This window comes from Mytilus californianus, unplaced genomic scaffold (genome assembly GCF_021869535.1).
Source record: "Mytilus californianus isolate M0D057914Y unplaced genomic scaffold, xbMytCali1.0.p SCAF_3, whole genome shotgun sequence".
NCBI lineage: Eukaryota > Metazoa > Mollusca > Bivalvia > Mytilida > Mytilidae > Mytilus > Mytilus californianus.
In genome coordinates this window covers 2546272-2573595 of record NW_026262679.1, presented here as the reverse complement: position 1 = coordinate 2573595, position 27324 = coordinate 2546272, and the positions used below count along the sequence as shown (strand labels likewise).

The window sequence follows — 27324 nt, the reverse complement described above, 5'->3', positions numbered from 1 at the left end:
TCAATGGTAGAGTAACCAAGAAATATATGTATGTCTGTTGAAGTAATAAATATAACAGTACATAATAAATGCAACTTCTTAGGATATGTTTTAAAATTTAACCTGAATTAAACAGCTGCAAAAGTAGAAAAGTTTATATTACTGTACAGTGAACAGAGGCAGACTTAGGGGGCAGGAGGCCTGGCTCCCCTTATGGAGCTACATATATGACAAATGTATAGACTTTTTACAAGTATCCCTCCAAATGTTGGCTTTAAATCAGTCTTTAATTAACAATTAGTGTCAGTTTAATTCATATTTATAAACTCACTCTCCTTTTTTTGCAAAATCTGGTTTTACCATGCCATATGTTTAAAGTAATAGAGTTTTAACTAATATAAATCTAGTTTGACAATGCAACTGTCAAAAGTAAGATGTCTAGCCTGTGGTCTCTTCATCATTTTGTCTATTTTTGGGATCTTTGGTAAACTCTGTTTAACTCATGCATTACTTGTTTGTTGTTAGAATAAAGGGCAGTCTAGCTTTCCCAGATAATAATGGGCAGTCTAGCTTTCCTAGTTAGAATAATGGGCAGTCTAGCTATCCTAGTTAGAATAATGGGCAGTCTAGCTTTCCAAGTTACAATAATGGGCAGTCTAGCTTTCGAAGTTAGAATAATGGGCAGTCTAGCTATCCTAGTTACAATAATGGGCAGTCTAGCTTTCCAAGTTACAATAATGGGCAGTCTAGCTTTCCAAGTTACAATAATGGGCAGTTTAGCTTTCCTAGTTAGAATAATAGGCAATTCATCAGCTTTCCTAGTTAGAATAATGGGCAGTTTAGCTTTCCTTGTTAGAATAATGGGTAGTTTAGCTTTCCTAGTTAGAATAGTGGGCAATGAAGCTTTCCAAGTTACAATAATGAGCAGTTTAGCTTTCCTAGTTAGAATAATGGGCAATTAAGCTTTCCTAGTTAGAATAATGGGCAGTTTAGCTTTCCTAGTTAGAATAATGGGTAGTTTAGCTTTCCTAGTTAGAATAATGGGAAATTAACCTTTCCTAGTTAGAAAAAAGGGACAGATTAGCTTTCCTAGTTAGAATAATGAGCAATTAAGCTTTCCTAGTTAGAATAATGGGCAATTAAGCTTTCCTAGTTAGAAGAATGGCAGTTTAGCTTTCCTAGTTAGAATAATGGGCAATTAAGCTTTCCTAGTTAGAAGAATGGCAGTTTAGCTTTCCTAGTTAGAATAATGTGCAGTCTAACTTTCTGAGTTAGAATAATGGATAGTTAAGCTTTCTAAGTTAGAATAATGTGCAGTCTAGATTTCCTAGTTAGAATAATGTGTAGTTTAGCTATCCTAGTTAGAATAATGGGCAATTAAGCTTTCCAAGTTACAATAATGGGCAGTTTAGCTTTCCTAGTTACAATAATGGGCAATTAAGCTTTCCTAGTTAGAACAATGGGCAGTTTAGCTTTCCTAGTTAAAATAATGGGTAGTTTAGCTTTCCTAGTTAGAATAATGTGCAATTAAGCTTTCCTAGTTAGAATAATGGGCAGTTTAGCTTTCCTAGTTAGAATAATGGGCAATTAAGCTTTCCTAGTTAGAATAATGGGTAGTTTAGCTTTCCTAGTTAGAATAATGGGAAATTAACCTTTCCTAGTTAGCAAAAAGGGGCAGATTAGCTTTCCTAGTTAGAATAATGAGCAATCAAGCTTTCCTAGTTAGAATAATGGGCAATTAAGCTTTCCTAGTTTGAATAATGGGCAGTTTAGCTTACCTCAATTTTTTTTTTGAAGGCTTACTTCTGATTTTTGATAATCTGGCATTGTTAGGTTGTTGTCGCCCTGACATTTACCCTGTATCAACTTTTACTTGAGTATCAGATATTCTCATAAATTGGACAATGTTTACTTTTTCTAATTAATGATATAATCACAATAATACAGAACTCCTACATAACATAAATAATCAATTCATTCTTCGATTATACAACAAAATTCCCATTATTAATTAAATAATGGAAGACCACACAGGAATTTGCGGTGCCAACATTTAAAAAAAATTTGTATCCATAGCAGAACGCTGATCAGGAAGCATTTAGTCTCGTTTCTGTGGTACTGACGTCAATCGACAACATTAATATCGATGACAAGGTAGTAATAGGATTTATATCTAATTAATGGCACCTTTTATATATACACTTACTCTCATAGAATTTTGATGCTGGATTGCTCTCTGATATTCCTCATTTAATCTGGAATATTTCTCATCCGGTGTTAATGAATTTCCGTATGGATCCATATCTGGTTCCGGACTTTCACACCCTTTATTTTCTTTTTTTGTTAAGGTCTGAAATAATAAAAGTACAAAGTTAATTTAGCACAATGTCAAAAATAGCTAGCTAAGTCTGTTAAAGGAAGAGAGATGAGTTATTTCAGAAATAAATTACTTGTGAAGTGTATAGATGTTAAATTGCATCATAAATCTGCTTAGGACTGAAATTTCTCTGGCTTGCAGGTGATTTCTTGCTGTTCATATCTGCTCTACTGTGTTTAATATAAAATCTAGACAAAAACAGTCAGTCAATAAGTATACAGCAGCTGACAATGTATATATATATGTACTCAGTCAGACGACTGTTTGGACTTGTGACTAAATTATATATGTACTAAGATGGTGACGCTCAGTCAGAATTAATTAAATACTGTAAAATGGTTTATTTTTGCAACGCTCAGTCAGAATTAATTAAATACTGTAAAATGGTTTATTTTTGCAGAGATTAAATTTTGCAATTTAAAAGTTCAAACCAATTCCCAAGGTTTTATTTTCATATGTTTCTTGTCCATGGCTCTTATCTACCTTAAAGATGAAATTTACGAAAGCAAGCGTATATTTTCGTGATTTTATCTGATTCACGAAATTAATGAAAGCAAACTCCTTGCGAAAAATTACATCTGATTATTCTCAATACCTTGGAAGTTTTTATCAACAGAAATTCATGACTTCCTTTGAGCATGTAAATGCTCTGATATATTTTTGCAGCAATTGCCAATGAGGTCACCTGTTATCGGCAAAAAATATTTATTCCAAGATTTCTGATCAACATTTATGTAGACAGATAGATTTCTTTTCCTTTCTGTTGTATAGTATTTAATGTTAATATCTTAATTCTGTTTCTATGATGGCAAAAGACATTTCCTTTGCCTTTGGGAGAGACTTTATCAGTTGTGTACTATTGTATTCATAATTTTTTTTTTATTTGTTGAAAATATTGGGAATTTAGAGAAAAAAAAAAAATTTCTATGGCGTGCTTAAGTCATAATTTATCAATTTTTCATCATTTTATTTTATACCTTGACTTAATGTCAATAGATATTGTCACCTTAGAGGGTTTATTTGGACTTACATTCACCTAAACAGTCCCAGATAATTCAATTGGTCAAACTATACAGTATTTTACAACCTTACAAATTTTATCAACAATAACTCAGCCATTATACAAAGGAATATATTTGTTCTGTATTCTTAAGTTAATATTGGTTTAAAAACCAAAGATAAACATCATTCTGATCGACTTGTATGAAACGGATGTTTAGTATCATACTTTTAACTGGGAAATTCCATTATCTCAATATTATACTTAATAAGCAAAATTCTGAACTAAAAGTTTAAATAAAATCTAAGTGCAAGTCTTTTGTGTTTCATTGTCAATGAACTTAAACAAGCATCAAAAGTACTTATCATTCAATCTAAAGATTTTTCATTTCAAGGGTGAACAAACATTTTTTAATTTATAATGAAAGCCAAGTTCCTAGGTCCTCTACAAGATGTCCTCGTGTAGGATATTGTTGATCTGTAACTAAGTCACCATAACATGTGTCATCGTGAACAGCTTCCTATTCTGCACCGAGATCAATTTATGGGACATGAGGTAATCGAGCGTTATTCAATAAAATATATATAAACCTATATATATGAAAAGGGTTTATGTGTTGACATCATATTATAAAGGTTTGACCTAAAAATCAACTATAAAATTGCATTGATCAAAATCAACAGCAAATCTTCATGTCTCCAGAAATCTTAATCAATTTGATACAAACACAGAATTACTTGGTCCTAAGATTTTAAACTATAGATCTACAATTTAAATGAATTTCATTTTCATGAACCAGAAAGCATTAAAAAATATGTTCAAAATAAAATTTTATTCAAATTTTGTGGGAGAGGTGAATGTACTTTTAAATACTTTGGTTCATAAAGACATTTATAGGTTCATCTTCACTCTTAATAAAGTTAGCAAAGGACTATCACTAACAGCTGGTATTAATTATAAATCAATGTATACTGTATAAACTATCATCCTAAAACTAGTTTTAAATGTTGTACCAAACTGACAAGAAAACTATTGCTTCCTTCTATCAACAAATAAACTGTTACCTCAAACAGACACCAAAAAGGCAATAAATCAATATAAGTATAAGATTAATTATAAAATTTAATGTATGCAATGAGGAGAAATATTCTCTATACATAAATCAAATGTAATTGACAAAAGTAATCCTTGATATTTTATCATGTAAAAATAAAAGTCTCATTGCTAAAGAGTCAAAAATTTTAAGGGACAAATTTTAATCTTAGAGAAGTTTAAAATGAATATAATACTTTCATGGATAGACAAGAATCATTAAGTAAAGGGGCATAACCAATGCACAGACATATTGAAAAATGAAAAATGAATACACAGAAACATTAATCACAGATATGACATCATTCTTGTCTGTCAATCAGGCATCGAAACTGTCAATTTATCCATAAAGTATGACAGATAAACATTAAAGTTACACCTTGACATAGACTATAATAAAATCTGTAAAATATTTTTTTATAGTTCACACTTGAGTCATTAAAGCCTATATATTGTTGATCTCTGACCCCGAGTAATGAATAATTTTACAGTCCTTTTGCACTCTTATACAAAGAACAAGCATTGCTGCCATTCAATAAGTTACATTACCGATTAAAAAGTCCAAAAAGTTAAAACTTCTCGTGATGACTTTTAATTACATGAAAAAATCTCATGTTCCAACCAGATTGTCAAACAGACTGGACAATTGGAGGAATTCATTTTAGATAAAAGAAGAATGTGTCTGAGGACATGAATACCCCTGCTCAAGCTTTGCAATGAAAATGGGATGGACAGACGGAAAGACAGATGGTCAAGAGTAACACTTAATGCCCCCATCGCCTATGGTAGGGGCATAGAAATGATATGTTTGGCATTAAGGAAGGAGGGACAAATAATCCAAAAATTGAGAAGAGGAAATAGAAAACTGAACTATTTTGACATTAACTACCTTTTCTGGTTAGTCATGTATCAATCTTTTTTACAACTAAAAGTTAACAACAGCGATAGCTGATTGGTACATTTTCTTATTTAAGGTTTGTTACACAATCATTCCCCTGGTTGCTGATAGACATCAGCTTTTATTTCTCTAGAACGTCTGATTTTACCTGAAAGTTTATCAGCCAAGACTGTGAGAACTGGGAGAAAAGTCAATATTTACACTGATTACAGAGATAATTTGACTAAGCTGCCAGATATTTCTGTACTTCAAGGTACTCTTGTGGTCTGTCTATTTTTGGTTGAGATCAATATAGAAACAGCTCTTCTCATGTCTCACAATGGGGGACTGTCTCAAACAATCCTTCATCATGTGAAAATGGAATATATCGTGTAAGAAGCTGATAAGTGAATTTTATAAATCTTTTAAGAATGGATCTATTCATACTTGTTTCTGATTACATATTTTAATCCAAACAATCCAAGCAATTTTTACCACAATATGATTTATTTGCTGTTTTATTCATTTATCAAGTAAACATGTTTTTCAACATTTGGCAAAACTTCAAGTCAAACTGACATAAGAGATACACATACCTTTGAAATGTTCCCCAGGTTATGTAGACACAAAGTTGTTTTATTTTAAGATTAATATATGGTTATATTAAGGTATCTATTTCTGGTCTTTCCTAAAATTCTTTTTACTATGTAATTTTCATTCATGAAGGTTTTTGTTTACAAACATTCAATGAATGTGTTTCTCATTGCCAGATATCTGATATATACATCCTATATCACTTTATATATTGGAATGCAGATTTTTGTCTGCATAAAATTTGACAAGCATTTGTTGCATTATTTAATGAGTGCTTATATTCCCTAGCAGAAAAGATAATTATGTGATGAGACATAGAGTTTATCAAGACAATTAAATCACCAGGTGTACTGACATCTTCAGTTATTGCAAAATGAGCAATCATATGTTTTATATTCATGTTATCATGTAGTGGTGTTAACCAAAGCCTTCCACCATTGGCTGTCACAGCGGTTTTTTCTATTAGTTTATCATTTGGTATAGTAGTGGCTTAAATTAAAGTCAAATGCTTTTGGTCTAAGGTGACTGGTAATTTTGAAAGAAAAATAATGATTAAATTGATGGAGTGTGCTTTTTCTTTACAAAGCATTAATGAAGTCAAACCTTGGCTCATCAATGGTTTCATTGAAGATTATCACTGCCATTATTTTGCTCAACATGAACAGGGAATGAATATTATATACATACTCCCTTAGTTAAAGACCATTTCAATCCATATAAATGCCAAATAAAACAAACCTCACTCAATAAACCTTAGTTTGAACAGGCTCATTAACTCGTAAAATAAAAAAAAAACACTTGAGTAAATGTGCTTGAAATGCATGTGCTTGTATTTAAGGAAGTAACCTAAAGTCATATCTATCATTCTTTGATACTTATCAATCAGTCCTTTATAAAGTAAATTACATTCAAATAACAAGAGTGATGATGTAATAAAATTTAAATAAAGACAAGAAATTCCTAAATCCTGAATCCAAATAAAACCCCGCAGGCAAGCTGAAAAATAAATGGTTGTCACTGCATACACAAATAATTTGTGATACCTTTATATGAGTATGTCCATAATTCAAATGAGAAAAAAGTATCTTCCATCCATACATTTTGACAAGCAGATTATTACTTTTAGACAATGTTGTAATAATTCCCATGGCCTGTAGATTGCTATGACAAATCATTTGATTTCTGTTTACAAAACATGACAGAATTCCCAGAACTTGATTAAACAAATTTACTGATAACATCAAGTCATTCAGTTTGTTTCTGGGACTATTAGTAATTTAGAGCCTGGATGTCTAGGCTGACAGCAACACACCGATGTCAAGGTTGGAAACAAGTGCCATGATGTCAAGGTTGGCAACAAGTACCCTGATGTCAAGGTTGTCAACAAGTGCCATGATGCCAGGTTTGTGACAAGTGCCCTGATGTCAAGGTTGGCAACAAGTGCCCTGATGTCAAGGTTGGCAACAAGTGTCATGATGTCAAGGTTTTGCGGAAAGTGCCCTGATGTTAAGGTTGTCAGCAAGTGCCATGATGCCAGGTTTGTGACAAGTGCCCTGATGTCAAGGTTTTGCATAAAGTGCCCTGATGTTAAGGTTGGCAACAAGTGCCCAGATGTCAAGGTTTTGTGGAAAGTGCCCTTATGTCAAGGTTAGTGGGATGAACACTGATGTCAATGTTTGTAAGACGTGACCTGGTATTTAGGTAGGAGGAAAGTGCCTGGAGTGAAAACATGTGTGATATGTCAAGGCAGTAGTGTTTCTGATAGGCATAAGCAGCACTGTTTCTAAAGTATACAGACAGAAGTGTTTCTACATGGTTCAGGCTGTTGTTGTTCTGATAGGAGCATGCCACAGTATTTCTGTTAGGGGTATGCCATAGTATTTGTAATAGGGGCATACCATAGTATTTCTGAAAGGGACAGACAAGAAGCGTTTTTGATAGGAGATGGATCCTAGTTCCATTCTGGAACCTCATATAAAAGGATAGGAAGAAGACAAGATGTAACATCAAAGTAAATGGAACCTAGTTCCCTTCTGGAACCTCATGCCAAAGGATAGGGAGAAAACAAGCTGTAGAATCAGAGGAGATGTATCCTAGTTCCCCTTCTGGAACTTCATGCCAAAATGATAGAGAGGAGACAAGATATAGCGTAAGAAGAGATGGATCCTAGTTTCCCTTCTGGAACCTCATGCCAAAAAGGATAGCGAGGAGACAAGATGTAGCATCAGTTATGACAATGAATATAGAATGAACTTTTAATTAATGAAATGAAGCAGATTTTCAGGACTAATTACTGAATATCAGATAATAGGTGAACTATTGGACATGGTAAATGCCAGAATCTATTACTTATACCTATAAACAGGCTGTAATTGGCTCATTACCAGGTTTTCTGGGGAGGTAATATGAGGAAACATAGAGTCTATATAAATTGACAGAATTTTTATTTAATTTCAAGATATATTACTATATAGCAACATGTTTTGAAATGAACATTTAAATCAGTTATCCATGTTCAGTATAGAACAAACTCATCATAGATAGTAAGAATTCAAGTGATGAATTGGCTATTTTTTTCATTTATTTCTTTTCAAATGAATCCTTAAATATTCTTACTTGCCATAAAATATAGTCAGATAAACATTATATTTTCCATACATGTATTTTTTAATAGAGCATACTATCTGTTTTTTTTTAATTATCAATCATTTGAAATGTTTGCCTTCTTTCTTAATTTCTAGAAACATTAAATCTAAAATAGTACATCCATCATATACTACAAGTAAAAAGTGACTAGTGATATTTAATTTTCCTGGTATCAGTATGGTCTTTGTTGTAATGTTTTTGGGAAATTAAATTGCAGTATGTAATTGTACAGAAGAAATTTTGAAACCTAATGAAATATGGTTTTAGGAATATTAAATAAAAAGCTTTTTGATACTTCCTTAAATGATGTAACATGACAGATAATGTAGAAACTAGAAAAGTCAGAAAATTAGAGTATGTTGCCAGCAGCAGTAAAAATAGAATACTTTAAGCTATAGAGTGTGAACTCTGAGGGTGTTAATATCCCAACTGAAGACCTCTCTATTGGAAATGCTGGTGAACACTTGTATTAATAACATACCAGACAGATTATAATAGGTAATTATTACAGTCTTCTGACCACATGTACCTTCATCCTATCAGATGATATTCAGGTAAAACATCTCTGTTTAATCCAACATAAGTAGGAAGAGAAAGATAATATTCTGATTCATAAACATGTTCTCTTATCACTAGTAAATCATCCCCAGTCTGCTCTCAATATAAGACATCATTATACCTCTATATCATAAGGAAAAAACTGATAGATGTTTAAAAATTTGTCTAGGAATTTTCTATCCTGTGTCCTATAGTTTTCAATATTTGACTGATAGTCTTAATTAGGTTAACCTTATTACACTTCAAATGTATATAAAATTTTATCTTATATCATTTCTGAATCTATCTAAAAACACTTGAATTTAGCTTATATTACCACAAAGATTCAGATAGATTTACAAGTGTTATGACATCCTGTACATTTTATTTTTTACAATGTATTCATGTACGTAGATGTACTAAGTGTATTTACTTATACACCTGTTTATAATATGTTCAATATCAAGGACTCAATCAACACACATACAAAAATATCAAATAAAACCTGTTACATGTATTCTACTTTGAATAATACAAATTTCTTTGAAATATTTTTTTTAATTGGGATTTCATTTTCTGCTTTAGTAGTTTTTTATCTTATACATGTCAAGCTGACAATCTTGATTATAATATGACCATCCAGCAGATGTTACATACATTGACATCTTTTTCCTCATGAATAGTATGTGTTACATAAGACAAAATCTAAATGGATGTTTCTCATATGTTTTATTACAAAAAAAAACTATTATATTGCAGATGATTATTACTAATATTGGTAAGACAATAATACATTCTCCATGTTAAAATAGACATTTCTAAAACTGAATTTCGATGTGAAATATTTGCCACTGATTATTAAATAAATGGGGAATGTGTCCATGGAACACAGATGATGCCCCCACTTGCATATAACATTATAAAGGGACATAACCCAAGAACGGTAAAAGTGAAGCTTCCCAAATCTGTACTTGATCTGAGTTTTGTGGTAATAAGCATTGTTTATAAGTTTCATAACATTTAGTTGGGGCAAATGTAATTCAGCAATTTTTCCATTTGTAAAGGTGCATAACTCTAGAACGGTTCAAGTGACGCCACCAAAATCCAAACTTGATCTGTGTTTTGTGGTAATAAGCATTGTGTATAAGTTTCATAACATTTGGTTGAGGCAAACTTAAGTTAGAGAACGGAAACCAATTTTGGGACGTACGGACGGACATACATACAAATGTAGACGGACAAGGGTAAAACTAAATGCCCCCTTCAATACCGCGGGGGCATAACAAACATAAATTAGTCATTTCAGAAATAATTGCAAGCATTTATTATTGCGATTTTGACATGAAAAAACAAAATTTGAGATTAATTATTGCGATTTCAGGAAAAGCTGTATAAGATATCAGAATGTGAGTTCTTATTATTGCAATACTTAACCAGTCACATAATTAACAAATACATGTAATAGGGAATTTAACATTTTTATTTTTACAAAAAACTATGGTTATTATACTTTTTTAAAAAAAACATTTGTTGAAATTACAACATTTGTTTAAATGAGGGGTAATGTTTTGGGTATCTTATATGACCATTAACTAAAAAACTTTGGTTCAAATAGCATTAAACATTTGATGCTATTGCTAGCTTACAAATACTATGTAAAAATAGACTCAATTGAGACTAACAGTAACAAAAAAAGAGCCCTTTATGCTTAATGGTAAAAGCCATTATTAAAATCTTAAATCCTACCTCTACAATGTCTTTGTTTGTACGACTTTCATGAGGTTCGTTATACTCTGTGTACTTGAGGAGGACTTTATCCATATCAGTACTGGCATACTGAAACAACTTGTTGGCACTGTTAAATATAATCAAGGCTATCTCACAGTCACACAGGACACTTAATTCATATGCTTTCTTCATTAGACCAAACTTTCTTTTGGTAAATGTCACCTGAAAGTAGAAATAATCTTCATAAAATTTAACTCTAATGTAATTTTCTCAATCAGACCTAACATGAAGGTCACCTTTAGTTAATGCTGCTGAACACATTTTGTGTGTGTGTGTGTAAAGGGGGGGATTCAAATTGATACCAAACACACAACAAATTTCTGGTTCTTTTAACCTGGGTATGATTAGACTCAGGACTATTTAGAGCTTGACATATATTATATAGAGACCTTCTTTTGTTTAAGACAGTATGCCATGTAGATATCTTTTGTTTAAGACAGTATGCCATGTAGATATATTTTGTTTAAGACAGTATGCCATGTAGATATCTTTTGTTTAAGACAGTATGCCATGTAGATATCTTTTGTTTAAGACAGTATGCCATGTAGATATCTTTAGATTCTTTGTGTCAATGGATTGCTGTCTCATCTAAAAATTGAATCCCATAGATAGATGCATATTCTCCTCCAAACATACATAAACAGGATCAACAAAATTCATGTATGGTGTTAATGTTTACTTCAGATGACAGCTTGGCTTGAAAATAACTCTTTATCCTAAACTTCAGAAGGAGGGAATACAAATCACTTTTGTCACCAATGCATTTACAGAAAATGAAAAGAATGGCATAAATCAATATTTAATTATTATTACAATTATGTCAGTTAACAGTAGAAATTAGCAACCAAGCAGATGTTAATAGTGGTCATGCAGTTCTATATATAGGTAGGGACATGCTGGAATTCTGATGGACATGTCAATTAAAGACTGACATCTGTTGGTTTCCTTCCCTTAATAATTATTGTATTTACTAGACTGACTGAGGGGAGAAAGGCTCAGCAAACTTTTATATAACTTAATTCTACATTTACTAGTATAATATATATATATATAAACCTTTTAAAAGTGTTTCTGGTGAGATGTCTCCCCTTAAAACTAATCCTTGGGGGTTAATCTGCAGAACCTTTTGTAGGCAATCCTCTTATTGTTTTTACTCTTATTATATCAAATTTATTAAACAAGTAATGGATGCCCAACTGTTTAAAATAAACAAATCTTGATAAAACATTGATAACAACATTGGCTTAGGGTCACTTATATTGCACTAACAAGAGCAGCTTTCATCAATAAAGCTATAAAATAACAATTTATGTAAAAGTAAATCAATTATAGCTAAAACTGAAACTATTGAGACTATATTTGGAAGAATATTTGTATCTCCCTAGAAGGATACATCTTTAAGGGAGTGGTTGATTAAATGTAAATAAGGGTGGCTGATTATCTCCCTTGAAGGATACATGGTTGATTAAATGTAAATAGGGGTGGTTGTATCTCCCTTATATGATACATCTTTAAGGAAGTGGCTGATTAAATGTAAATAGGGATGGCTGTATCTCCCTTAAATGATACAGCTTTAAGGAAGTGGTTGATTAAATGTAAATAGGGATGGCTGTATCTCCCTTAAATGATACAGCTTTAAGGAAGTGGTTGATTAAATGTAAATAGGGATGGCTGTATCTCCCTTAAATGATACAGCTTTAAGGAAGTGGTTGATTAAATGTAAATAGGGATGGCTGTATCTCCCTTAAATGATACAGCTTTAAGGAAGTGGTTGATTAAATGTAAATAGGGATGGCTGTATCTCCCTTAAATGATACATCTTTAAGGAAGTGGTTGATTAAATGTAAATAGGGGTGGCTGTATCTCCCTTAAATGATACAGCTTTAAGGAAGTGGTTGATTAAATGTAAATAGGGGTGGCTGTATCTCCCTTGAAGGATAAATCTTTAAGGAAGTGGTTGATTAAATGTAAATAGGGATGGCTGTATCTCCCTTGAAGGATAAATCTTTAAGGAAGTGGTTGATTAAATGAAAATAGGGGTGGTTGTATCTCCCTTAAATGATACATCTTTAAGGAAGTGGTTGATTAAATGTAAATAGGGGTGGCTGTATCTCCCTTAAATGATACATCTTTAAGGAAGTGGTTGATTAAATGTGAATAGGGGTGGCTGTATCTCCCTTGAAGGATATATCTTTAAGGAAATGGTTGATTAAATGCAAATAAGGGTGTCTGCCTGTTGACAGTACATTCAAGATTTTGGGAAAATAAATCTGAAATCTTATTCATTAAATGTCACTATGAAATTAATGTAAATGGTGGTTCCCCAAATGAGAGTTATCTCCCTTCTGTATAAGAGTTGTGGTTCTTCAAGGTATTTTTCTATACATCAAATGGCTTCTTTCTACCAAAAAAAAACCGAGTTTTTGAAGGAAAATTGTTCACTTAATGCTAACAATAACAAGTATGGAAATATGGCAAAATGTAATATAAAATTTGGAAACATAAATTGTTAATTATTGCTGTACAAACTACTTGAAAATATCTATCTATGTTGATTAAAAACTATAACAAAATTTCCTGCATGAAATGAGGAATTAAGGAGGTTATAATGATTATTTTTATTTACAGGAAAATAAACCATAGAGATGGTAATTCTTGTTTCCCTTTTTACATTTTACATAATCTACACTTAGAAACACATCCTAACAAATTCAAACTACCATAGCCAGTAAAAAGTCACTTCAGGTAAAGACAAACTACTGAACAAATGCCATCAGTAAATCAGGTCTCATTACACAGTTAAACCCTTTAAAGAAATGCTTAGGATTGTGTAAAAGGTCACTTTACCTACAGACAAACCACTTTATAAATGCCACTCAAGTCATTAAACAGTCACTTTACCAAAAGCTAAATAAATCATTTCAATTGCCACCAAAATCTGCTAATTGTCACTTTACCAAAAGGCAAACTTCTTAATGAATGCTGCTTTATATTTTTTAGGATGAAATATTATGAGGAAATGCTCTGATATTGACCAATGACACATAGGTCTTACATAATAAATAAGAGTTTGAAAGGGAAAACACCTTGTTATGTAATCTAACTACTAGTACAACCTAGTTACATCTCAACAGAAAAACCATGGCAGTTGTTTTTTATTGTTTACTTGCTATGAAGTCAATATAACTTTCAAACATATTTTCGTTTCAGTCACGATTTAACAAAACGTCACAGGGTTCGATTGTCTTAAGTTACACTTGTATTAGGATACCAGTGCAATTATACAGTGGACCCATACGGTCTCAAACTACGGTACAATTCTATGTAACAATTTAAATGGTCCACCCACGATATAAAACCTACAATTATGGAGAAACCGTTAGATACTATCACATAATTATGACGACCGGATAAATCTACTTTCTTTTATACAGTGTATGTCTAGGTTGAAGGAGATTTAACACCTCTATAAAATTACTGTTTAATAACCTTGTAAAAACACATGTAGACCTTGTGCATATATAGTTAAAGTGAAAATGATAATAAGAGATGGTTCAAAAATCAGTTGAAGATGCTATGAAGTGGCAGCATGATTCTAGATCTTATCATCTTAAAGAGTATTTCAGTAAAGACTTTAAAACAGAAATACCTATGTAAATTTGGTGAGAATTTGAAGTTTGTTAATTTATTTTTGACCCAAAATGATTACAAATCATATGGTCAACAAAGTAAATCTATTATACATGCTTATGTTTGAGCTGGACAGGGGAACACCCTTTTCTATATTTTCACTTCTCTGATTAGTCAAATGGACATTACCTCTTTTGACTTCTACAGACTTTAAGCTGATTTAACTACATAATACTTACTAGTGTAATCCTTTGTTATTTAAGCGGGTCTCTTGTGATTAGGATTATCTGATCATTTTCCAAAACAAAAAGTATCATAACTCATTATGTGTTTTCATTGATTATATTTACAAATCTGACTACTCATTCAAATGATGCAGTTATTTTTTATACTGAGAGAATCCCAAAAATGTTTATTTCAACAGTTGTTTATATATATTGACACATATAACTTCTGCATTCTAAATATACATTAAACTTTAGTTCAATAAGGAAACAAACAATTCTTCTCATTATTTATGCATTTTTTAGTTGATATGAACGACCTCTTCAATGAATGTAATATTTTGTCACTAAACACTTTGAAAGATGGACACAGAAATTTGTTAAACCATTTACCAAATTTTTATCAGAAACATTAGAATTTATGGTAGGAGTATGATTTAACTTGCAGAAATTTAATAAAGTGGTATTTCACATCCATCTTGTAATAGAAAGTGATATTGTTAATAAAGCAAACAAATACAAAAATCACCCTTCAAATCTCTCTTAGACTTGATAATTTATTGATAACATTGTTGTTGTGAATCAGTCTATTAAGGTATTGTATAGATACTGAATATTTTTTTTAGTTTACCTCTGCCATGTTCTTTACCATTAAATATTGAACTGAACTGAATTGTTTTTCCTAATTATGATACCAATTTTATAGACTTAAGATTTTTTTCTAATCTAATTTTTACATTAAATTATTTTATGCACCTTTTGTTATGACATGCTACTTAACACTCATAGGTAGAGATTTTGGAAATTAAGTTGGTGAAAGTTTCCCACTTTTTGTTAGGATTGTAACACAGAACATACAAGAAATAATTAATTGTTCCTGTAAATTTCTCATGATAGATTTAGAGTCATGTCAAAAACATGGCCAGACAATATCAAACATGATATACAATAATGAAAGAGTGTGGTTCATTAATTTTGCATGTTTATTATGAAATAGTACTTAACTGAGCTATTACTAACCCTATCTAACTTGGTGTCAAATTTCTGTATATCAATACACCTAAATTACTAAACCTGATTGTGTTAATTGGAAAGTACATTAAAATTAATCAATATCCTGATCAAGTAATTACTTTAACCTTTTAATAATGATTATAAACAGAAGAGACCAATACACATCATGTTAATGACTAGACTGACCACTACCTCTCCAGTAATACCACCACAATTAATTTTAACATTTTCTTCATCACAACACATCCATTTTTATTTTTTTTTATTTGCAATGTTTTTTGACAAGCTGAGCTCACTATTTGTGGAAATTGCACTGTAGCTTAAAGTTAACCAACCAACAATCAATCATCTAACTGACATCCCCATTTTCTTCTGAGGGACATATCCACTTAACAGCTAACTAACCTATCTGAGCCTATCATCCTCTTTTCTATAAATAGACATCCCCCCTTTTTTGTATTACTGTTAACTGACCTGTCTATTCCTCTCGTCCCCAATTCTAGAGATCTGTATTTTTTTTCTCCCCATCCTTGCTTTTTCTTCTGGCTGTGGGGTTTCCTGTACTGAAGCCACTATTGAAGATTTATCACCAGAACTAGAAATCCTGGAAAAAAAATTAAATATTCATATGAAAACCAAATACAATGTAAACATAGACAACATATTGTCTTAATAAAAAAAAAAACATGGTGCACACTCATAAGCTGTTAGTGTTATAATATTGTTCAAAATCTGCATTTATACAGCAAATAGCTTACAGGAATAAATTTCTTTCATCAACCTCTGCTCCAAACAATCATCAAGACTGTACAGGAATGAATTCTATCAGCTTAACCTTTGATGCCCTTGAAGGAATGATTTCTTTTAGTTAAACCTTCTAAGGCACAGAAATGAGCTTGTAGGAACAAGTTCCTCTAGTTAAACCTTCTAGCGCACAACAATGAGCTTGTAGGAAAGAGTTCCTTTAGTTAAACCTTCTAGCACATAGCAATGAGCTTGTAGGAATGAATTCCTTTACTTAAACCTTTTAGCACAAAGCAATAAAGCTTGTAGGAATGGGTTCCTTTAGTTGAACCTTCTAGCACACAGCAATGAGCTTATACGAACAAATTCCTTGAATAAAACCTTTTTGCACATGGCATAGACCTTGTTATAAGAATCAACAATACCAGATATACCACATTAGCTTGTAGCAAGCAAACTTCAAACTCTTTCATTCACATGCCTGAATGTACCCTATTCAATTTTAACAGGCAATTTGTTTTTGTGGGTGGCAAATGAAGACAATGTTGTACTAAATTTTCATTCTCTAATATTCTATATCAACTATATTTAGTGTTTGCATTTTTAAAATAAAATCCATTGACTGAAATGAATGAAATCATTATTTCTCACAAATCAAAGCCTCAAACTGTACAAATATTATATAACAGAAATACTATTCTGAAAAATCATTTCCAAATTTCAGTTGTTCTATCTTCAATATTTTTCTCTCCTTTCATTAAAAAAACATCCAGCTTGACGTAAATATATTGGAAATTCTCAAATAAAAACTAATATAAATTACAAGTGGGTGGAATACAACTGGAAATAGAGAACAATACAGTTATAAATGTTTAATCTCTTTACAAAGCAAACAAATAGTTAATATTTAATCTGCCTGCCTCTTTTTACATAAATATTCAATCTGCCTGCCTTTTTTACATTAATAAATCAGAGTATCATTATATCTAAGTATTTTTTTTCCATTAATTATTGCAATAATGCTCTTCATGCCTTTTGCAATCACTGTCAACAGAAGACCCTGCATCTACTATCCTTACTCTATAGTCCTAAGAGTGTCTTCACAGCATACACTTATCATTGTATTCAAAGCTGGACGAATGTTCCCCCATTACCACATAGAACAGCAAAACTAATTTTGCAATTTTCATTTTATTTCTTTACTTCTTTAATGAAATAAATTATTTCAGTTTACTAAATATTATCAACATAATTATTGATAAAGTACATTTCCCAAAGTTTTATATTGTTTATTTTGGATTTTGAACATTGTGTCTATTGAATTTCCCTTTACCAATCCTCAATGTTTTGATATGACAAGAACAACTCAGGTTGCCAAAATGACAGCAACCCTGGTTTTTATTACCTTTATGAATGTTTTTATTTAAGCAATGATGGGTCAAAGTAAAAATCGTCAGTATCAAACTTTACTTCAACCGGGCAGTGAGATTTGTCACCAGTAGCAACATATTGAAATTTGAAAAGCATTGGTAGAACAGTTCTCAACTTATTGCAGTGTGAGAAACAACTTAAAATTCCATTTTCCAACCAATAACGGACAAATATAAACTCCAGAATGGCAAAAGTGAAAATCATCATTAGTGAAGTTGTGGTTGAACAGTTCTCAAGTTATTTCAAGACAGACATAAAAGTAAAAATCAACTGTATAAAACATGAACTTCATTTTGTCATCAGTAACAATTAACTTATCAAAATCTGAAAAGCATTGGTTGATCTGTTCTAAAAGTTATTGCACAACTACTGGGGTCATGCAGTGGGACACCAGTCCACCCACTGTACAAACTCCTTACCCTGATTTATGTCAGAAAAAAATCCTGTTAATGAAATCCATGAATATGACTGTGCATGATGTATGACCTATGTCTCAGTATGCATTCTAAATACTTACAGACATGGAACTACAATGATTTTAGTCATGTAAATAAAAAACACTCATTTATAGAATACTTGTTAACTAATACATCTTAACTTGTTACTGAAATATAGGGCATTTATTTTAAAAAAAACATGATAGAAATAACTTATACAAAAAATCATGTCATTTTTTACAATAAAAACAAGAAAAAACTAGATATGAAAAAGAATCATTAGCTATGAATTTGGGAATATGATTAAAATAATATATATTATACATACTCTGCTTCTATTACTGTATTCATTATCTTACTGTGAAATCCAATATAATTCCCAGTAAAGCAATGACATTTTTCTAAATGTTACCCCTGCCACCCCTTGCTGTAATGGTGTAAATTAGGGATAAGTCACTTGTCAAATGTTTTCATCATACCTTATAAAAACACCTGCTCAATAATCTAGTTTAAGAGAGAACATTTCTATAGTATGATCAACATACATTTTTAAGAGAGACTTTTGTACATGTTACGTAAATCTGGTTTGAATAACTATAACAAAAAATAAGTATAACCATTAAAGTGTGTGTGGGGGGGGGGGGGGGGGGTGCTAACAAACAACATGTTTAACCATTATCTTTTATGTGTCTGACCCCAGCCTGTACCAGTGGTTGTTATTGATTGCTGTCTGACCCCAGCCTGTACCAGTGGTTTTGATTGATTGCTATCTGACCCCAGCCTGTACCAGTGGTTTTGATTGATTGCTGTCTGACCCCAGCCTGAACCAGTGCTTGAATGCTGTCTGCCACAGTGGTTTTCGATTATTGTTGTGGCATTAGTATTAATCAGGTCATTGGTTTTCTCTTTTGAATTGTTTCATATTATGTCATCCAGAGTCCTTATGGGTTTTGCTCATTGTTGAAGGCCATCAGTGACCTGTAATTGTTCACATCTTGGTCCCTTGGTATTTAGGGATAGTTGTCTCATTGCAATCATACCACATCTCTTTACTTTTTAAACATAGTAAATGTACTTCTAAACATAGTTAATGATGGTTATTTAATTTGATTAAAATTTTTTAAGTAATAGACATTGAAAATTTATAAAACTAATAAATTTCCTTTTTGTAAATGACTATAAAACAGCAATTTAAATTATGACGTAAAATGCTACACCAAAAAATATCCAAAATAGATCACTGTCTATTTATAAAAAAAACTGAAATTGCTTTAATCTAAATCAAACTGCACAAATCATTAGGTAAAATAGTTCTAGGTAAATCAATAGAAAAGACAATGTGTTTTAAATAACATTGTATATATATAGAACAAAAAATTTCTTATTGTGTAGCAGACAATAGAAAATTAATATCATTTACAATAAAATAAATATCATTTACAATAAAAACAGGGAGATAGATACTAACCCTAAGAAAAAATTAACTGCTTCAAACATTATATTAATAAAAATTAATTTTTAAAATAAAATCTTACTTTTCTGAAAGTTCCAATAAATGATATTTTTTATAACAAAAGGATGTCCTGTTTGATAAAATTAATTCCAAAAAATGCATCCTTCTGCATCGTTATTACAAAGAAGAATCAGATTAATTTACGTCATTTTTTAAATACATAATCTTCATGTTTTTTTAATTATCATCGACTAATTTTGTACATAACAAATTTTCTCTCAAGTAAATCTTTTTTCAAGAAGCACACTTCCAATAACATAGAAATTTCCTGACTAATATTTTTGTCTGGTAAATTAAAAGGTATTATTCAATATTTAAATAAATTTAAACATTTCTATGAAACATATTAATTATGCAAATTAACTCCACTAAATTAAGATGTTTTATATTACAGGATCTATCAAATCTGTAGGATGCAAAAATTAAATAATAAACGCATTTACTTTTAAACAATACAGTTCTTCTAATAGTAAGCTTGCATGTTCAAAAATTACAAAGTTCAAATAAAGTAAATTAAAGCGGACTGAATTATATTGTTTTACATCAAGAAAAGAGGATGATATTATCTACTTAAAGTTATTAGTTTTTATTTACAGGAAAGGGGAAGATTAAAATCAAAAGTTGACAAGAATTTCAAATACTTAAGTTTTATACTTTCATCAGCATAAGTCCATAATATTGGCAATTATATCAAAATTACTTGTTATTTACAGGAGATTAATTTCAAATACTCCATTTTCCACGAGTTGAAAGTGGACAAAAATCCGAAATACTGAGTTTTTACTTGTATCAGTCAAAATTGACAAAAATAAGAAATACTGAGTTTTTACTCACATTTATTACAGTAATGTTATCCTATTGTATTAAGCAGAATTTTAAACTTCCATCTCCATACGACCAAAAAGTAATGTGTTGAATGTCAATACATGTATAGAACAAGCCAAATACTGAGTGGTTTAAAACATGACCTGCTTACTCCAGTTGTCAGACTAATACTAGAACTGTGATAGCAAATTATACCTAGATATGGTTCAGCCTGTTATCAAATTTGCTTACAAAATATGTACTTCATGACCAACTGATGCTCCAATTTATTATAAACAATCTACTGATAAGACCAAGAGACTTTTAGGACCTTGTCAAGTGATTGATCACTTAAAATCAAAATAAATTGGTAAATGATAACTTGGAATAAAAGTGCATCCTGGTAAACACATAAGAAAACAGGACTTCCAAAAAACTGCACTTACATTAGTCACTCTGATGTTAGTTATCCGTTGAAAAGAAGCTGGCAAAATTTAATTGAAAGGTTCCAACCTATACATGCATTGGCAATGCTTTTTATAGGATGTTTATATTTACAACAGAGTTTTCCCAAATACTGTAATTTCACCAAATGTGAAATGTTGAAACCCTAAATATTGAATCCGTATTTTCACACATATTGTTCCTTGCTAACTAATTATTTAAGACTGTTTCGTAAGTTTCCATTACACAAAATTTAGTCCATTATCAAAGTAAATATCAACAGTTTACACCATTTGTTTGAAGACCAATGAAAATCATTTAAAATATCTCAAACTTCACACCTTTTAAAATATCTCAAACTTCACACCTTTTAAAAAATGTGATCATAAAGAATGAAATGAAGATTTGGTCTACCGTAAACGATTTCAATTGACAGCATATTTCATGATGTTACTATTATCAGAAAATATGGTTAAGTTAATATTCTGATTTCCATGTACATTATAATTTGGCACCATGTATAAATCATAATAATCATACGAATAGAAAATTTGAAATCAGCATATTCAAATGTACCTAATAAAAACATTGGTAATGTAGTTAATGTCAAAATTCAGCTTTTATGAAGTGACTTAAGTATATATTTGGATGTTTTACATGTACAGGCTGTTACTAAATATAGTAACTTGTGGTCACATAAATCTGACTGGTATGAAATAATAGGTTTTAATGATCTATAGATGGGCCTTATAACCTTGAAATAAACATGTGACTCCCTGCCAAACATTACATACACTGCCAACATTAATATATCACCCTCTTATGTACACACAGCCATATGTAACCATTAATCCACAGATTAAGTAATTAAAATGAGTCCAAGAAATTTAAAAAGAGAAATCAAAAAAGCAGAAATTGTCCAACTCAAATTGTTCTGAGTGTTCAATATTTCCACTTTTCAAAGCTTCCATGTCGTTATTCTGGCACAAGTTCATATATTTCACAGAATAAAGGCATGCTTACTCTTCCTCAAAGTCAAGATGAGTATCATGCCTAAAGAACTTATACACATTGGACCAGCAGGAGTTTGAGCTTCCTTTGACACAAAAACACACACATAGAGTAATTTATCCTGAAATTAAATAGTGAACTTCCCCTACAGGTAACAATTTTACAATAAACTATTTGGCTAATTGTGGGTGAATCTCAGATGCTTAATGTGAACATAAAATAAAAGACAATCTATAAAAACCTTTGAAAGTGTTAACATATGGTTAAAACAAATTCAAAAATATAAAGGTAAATTTTCAAAAAAAAACCTTTATTAAAAAACTTTTTAATTAAGTTATCAATTTCAGTGAAAATCAGGTATATTCAATTTAAATCCAAGTTCTATTTCTTACCTCTAGAAAATCTTTTTTTTTGTCTGCTATAAATAATTTGGGTCAAACCTGCATCATAAAACTACACAAAAAGGAGACTAATTTACCCAATAAATATGTAATATAAAACTATCAATGATTGATAAGTGGGGGTGGTTGTTATATCAACATGAACATTTCTAAGGAGGACTCAAGTTTCCAACACCCCACCCAGTTAATTCTGCATTAAAATGCACAATAATCACTACATTTTTCATCCCATAGTACCATTGATCATTGTAATTGTCATATTTTTACATGGTTTTTGCGCTAGGTGGTTTATCAGACTGCATATGATATTTCATGCCCAATAAGATAAATTCTGTATGACAGGAAGTTTGTGACAACTCACCTTGAAACACAGGTAAACAAAGTCATACCTTAACATTCAAATGAGAACTACATTTATTTTGACAGGAATCTTGTCACTCCATTTGTGTCATATCAACTGACCAAAAACATAAACAACTCATAAAAACAAAAGACATGAAATCTTTTAAGAGACGTCATCAACAATAAATCTTCAGCCTTATATCCATATAAAAAACTTCATATTACAATTCACAATGGAAGACAAATGTGACATTACCACCTCATGCCACCTACAATAACATCCTGTTGAATATCACCTACGAATTAAGTCTCAGGCAATGCCACATTCACAAATATGAATAAGACTCAGGCAATGCCACATTCACAAATATGAATAAGACTCAGGCAATGCCACATTCACAAATATGAATAAGTCTCAGGCAATGCCACATTCACAAATATGAATCAGTCTCAGGCAATGCCACATTCATAAATATGAATCAGTCTCAGGCAATGCCACATTCACAAATATGAATAAGTCTCGGGCAATGCCACATTCACAAATATGAATAAGTCTCGGGCAATGCCACATTCACAAATATGAATAAGTCTCAGGCAATGCCACATTCACAAATATGAATAAGTCTCAGGCAATGCCACATTCACAAATATGAATAAGTCTCAGGCAATGACACATTCACAAATATGAATAAGTCTCAGGCAATGCCACATTCACAAATATGAATAAGACTCTTATGCCATGTAACTTTCAAGTAAAAAAGTCATGCCAATTGGCACCTATGAGTATGTCTCTGATGCCATGCCACCTACAAGTTAATTCCATGCAATGCCATCTATAAAGGGATGACATACACACATATATCATCATAACAGCAAGGCAATGTGACCTAAAACATATATATGGCTACACTGATCTTTATTAGTTTAAGCATCAAACAGCCATTGGGACAACAAAAACTGACAAAATCTTTATTGGTAACTAAGCATCAAATTGCCATTGGGACAATAAGTTGTTAGTACTGGCATAATCTTTATTCTTAACTTCATACTTAAATGTCAACTTAAGACGAATTTATTCTAGATTTTAAATTGATGTTTAGTAAAGTGAAAATAGTTCTGAATGAATTAAAGAAGGGTCTCCATTGGAACTGGTTAATTTCGGAAATCAACAGATATATAGGTATCAAAATCAAAGGCTAAATGGGAATCAAATCATAACCAAAACATTACATGGGAATCCAAATAAAGAGGTCATATGGGAATCCAAATAAAGAGGTCATGTGGGAATCCAAATAAAAAGGCCATATGGGAATCCAAATAAAAAGGTGATATGGGAATCCAAATAAAGAGGTCATATGGGAATCCAAATTAAAAGGTCATATGGGAATCTCAATAAAAAGGTCATATGGGAATCAAAGTCAATTATGATAAAATTTATATGGAAATATAAGTCAAGGCTTATATGGGAATCGAAATCATAGTCAAAATATTCTATGGGAATCAAAATTAATAGGTCTTATTGGAATCAAAGTCAAAGATTATAAGAAATTAAGCAACAAGGGTTATAATGAAATCAAATATGATGGTTGCACCGGAATCAATATCAGTCAAAATGTTCTATGGGAATCAAAATCAGTCAAAATGTTCTATGGGAATCAAAATCAGTCAAAATGTTCTATGGGAATCAAAATCAATATGTCATATATTGAGAATCAAAGTCAAAGGTTATACAAAAGTCAGTCAAGGATTTATATGGGAGTCGAAGTTACCATAATTACAGAGATATGAATACATAGCAAAATTAGTTCAAAATGTTGACAATTTGTTCCTAAACCTATCATAAAACAAACCATTTACCACAATGTACTATACAAATTAGTGTTTCACCAATGACACTAAGAAAGCCAGCCAAAATATTCTACATAAAAACTTTCCAGAACAGCAAATAAATCATCATATCAAAAGAATGGTATTTGTAAACATGGAACATTATCAATGTAAAAAAGATTTCTTACCACTATCAACAAAACAAGACAAACATTGTTTCCTATATCATCAACGATTATAAATCCTATAATTATGGCAATGGAGGAAAACAAAACAGACTAAATTGCAAACAAACGGAAATCTTCCATTTGTATGACTTTTAACCTCTGTAGATAAGTATAAGTACTTATCATTAGTAGATGTGAATGTAAACCTATTGATTTTCCCAGTACTTAACTATTAAGTTACACTGCAATAAAATACTGCAATATACTATCATGGTAAATAAACTGCACAATGGATTTAAAAAACATTGCCAGGTTTAGCTTATACTCCACCAGCTGCGGAAGCTTATATGGTCCTTATGTTCGTAAATGGTAAAAAAATATCATAAGGACCATTTTAAGAGCTACGGTTCCACAGTTAATACTCTACTAACACCTGTTAGTCCTGTATGCTTATTCATGTACTGAATATTACTGATCAGAAAAGATATCAGCTTGCCAGGTTTAGCATATGATCCAAGTGGAAGATTTTTTCACAATCAGGATTCCTAAAATGAATGAACATCATCAATACGACAATCATAAAGTTCAGGTGATAAAGACATTCTCATAACCATGAACAGGGCGGGGGGGGGGGGGGGGGGGATCACTGATCTAAATGAAGATACAACTATATAGCTATTACAGTTATGATTTAATAAAACTGAGACCACCTTAATCAGTCCAGGTGCTAATAGATTATAGAAAAACACAAGAATTTTGGTTAAAATCCATTGTTCACAAATATGTTTAATTTTTTTTTTCTTGATTCTTACTTAAATCTTCAGGAACTTCCGACTTAAAATTATCCCAGGAGCATTATCCCAGGATCATTATCCCAGGAGCATTATCCCAGGAGCATTATCCCAGGAGCATTATCCCTGGTACAGTGAAGAAACTTTATTGATGAGGTAAATAGTTTTAAATTCAATCAAAAGACTCCTACACTCTCAGGAATCTGATTTACAAACTTACCAAGAAAAATATTGATTTAAAATTGATGGTAGGCTGTAACTTCCTACCAAGACCTTGATATAAACATGTTAATATCTTATTTATGATTTCAAAACAAAACATATTTCAAAGTTAATGAAATCTGGTATTTCAGTAAAATTACATTAATCATTTATGTTCATTTACAGGTGAGAATCGGTGTCGGTGTAATGAAAACCTAACATTCTGAGACCCTTCAGACTGAACGATTCCACACAGTGTCAGTGTTCTGTATTGATAGAAAACCTAACATTCTGAGACCCTTCAGACTGAACGATTCCTCACAGTGTCAATGCTCTGTTATGATGAAAAACCTAACATTCTGAGACCCTGCAGCCTGAACGATTCCACACAGTGTCAGTTTTCTGTAATGATAGAAAACCTAACATTCTGAGACCCTTCAGACTGAATGATTCCTCACAGTGTCAATGTTCCGTAAAGATAGAAAACCTAACATTCTGAGACCCTTCAGCCTGAATGATTCCACACTGTGAGTGAGTGTCCAGTGTTATAGATAAAACATGTGCATGTTCTCAGAATTATTTTATAAGTAATTTTTTTTTTATTCCAATATTTAAGTAAAAAGTCAGCAGCCATAAAAGAGAGGCAAAAGATAACAAAGGGCATTCAAACTCATAAGTAGTAAACAAACTGACAACACCGTGATAAAAAACGAAAAAACGACCAAATGACAGTATACAAAACAAAACATAGAAAACTAAAGATTGAGCAACAAGAACTCCGCCAAAATCTTTGGTGTCATAATCTCAGGTGCTCTGGAAGGGTAATAAAGGACAAAGATTTGTATTCACTCCCCATACTGTTTGACCTCTACAGTGGTTACACTGTACCAAAACAAAAATGGTAACGAAGATTTAGACAAAGTGCAATAATTTCTGTATTTCAATCCTTCTCCTGATGTTAGTTACTGCTTTCATATACACCTTAACTCATTCGACCCCAACAGATTTCTGGTGGGTTTGAACCCACTCCTACTGAAAAATGGTCATTTTCAGTCTATTTTTCGACTTTAATACGACCTTGAGAGGTGAACATTGACTAAACTGTGTTTCTTTGTCATTCAAGTATTACCTTACAGTTACGGCAGTCTATCCATACTGACTGGAAGTAAATGTGACTTGAGAATCTTGCTGGGGAATTATTATTGGCTATCCAAGTATGCCTAAATGTCCGTTTTTACCGATTTCTGACAAAACAGTGACCTAGATTTTACAGACCACAATTCTTTTGGCCATATTATACCTCCTTGTGTTCCTGTACCATCTATGCATGTATTTATGGTAATAGTTGATACCTAAAGCCATACCAGTAACGTAGTGGCCATAAAAAGACTCCCACCCCCACCTGATTTTGGCTGCTTTTCACGTTTTTCCGATTTTGAACTCTAAAAAGGCC

At 31.6% G+C, this 27324-nt stretch overlaps 1 protein-coding gene across 7 annotated transcripts in view; it reads right to left on the bottom strand.

Annotated features, from left to right (window-relative positions):
- The window catches only part of LOC127733840 (myocyte-specific enhancer factor 2C-like), a 93191-nt gene that overhangs the window by 11189 nt on the left and 54678 nt on the right, over window positions 1–27324 (bottom strand). For 5 of the 7 annotated variants that reach the window (XM_052243244.1, XM_052243245.1, XM_052243246.1 and 2 more), the window contains 3 exons: window positions 16233–16362; window positions 10849–11052; window positions 2186–2329 (listed from right to left, as the gene is read on the bottom strand). In XM_052243244.1, coding sequence (XP_052099204.1) covers window positions 2186–2329; window positions 10849–11052; window positions 16233–16286 — 402 coding nt within the window. In that variant the 5' untranslated portion in view covers window positions 16287–16362. Of the gene's footprint in view, window positions 1–2185; window positions 2330–10848; window positions 11053–16232; window positions 16363–20717; window positions 20850–24900; window positions 25025–27324 lie in introns of those variants that run through there. The other 2 variants (XM_052243248.1, XM_052243243.1) reach the window with 2 other exon arrangements.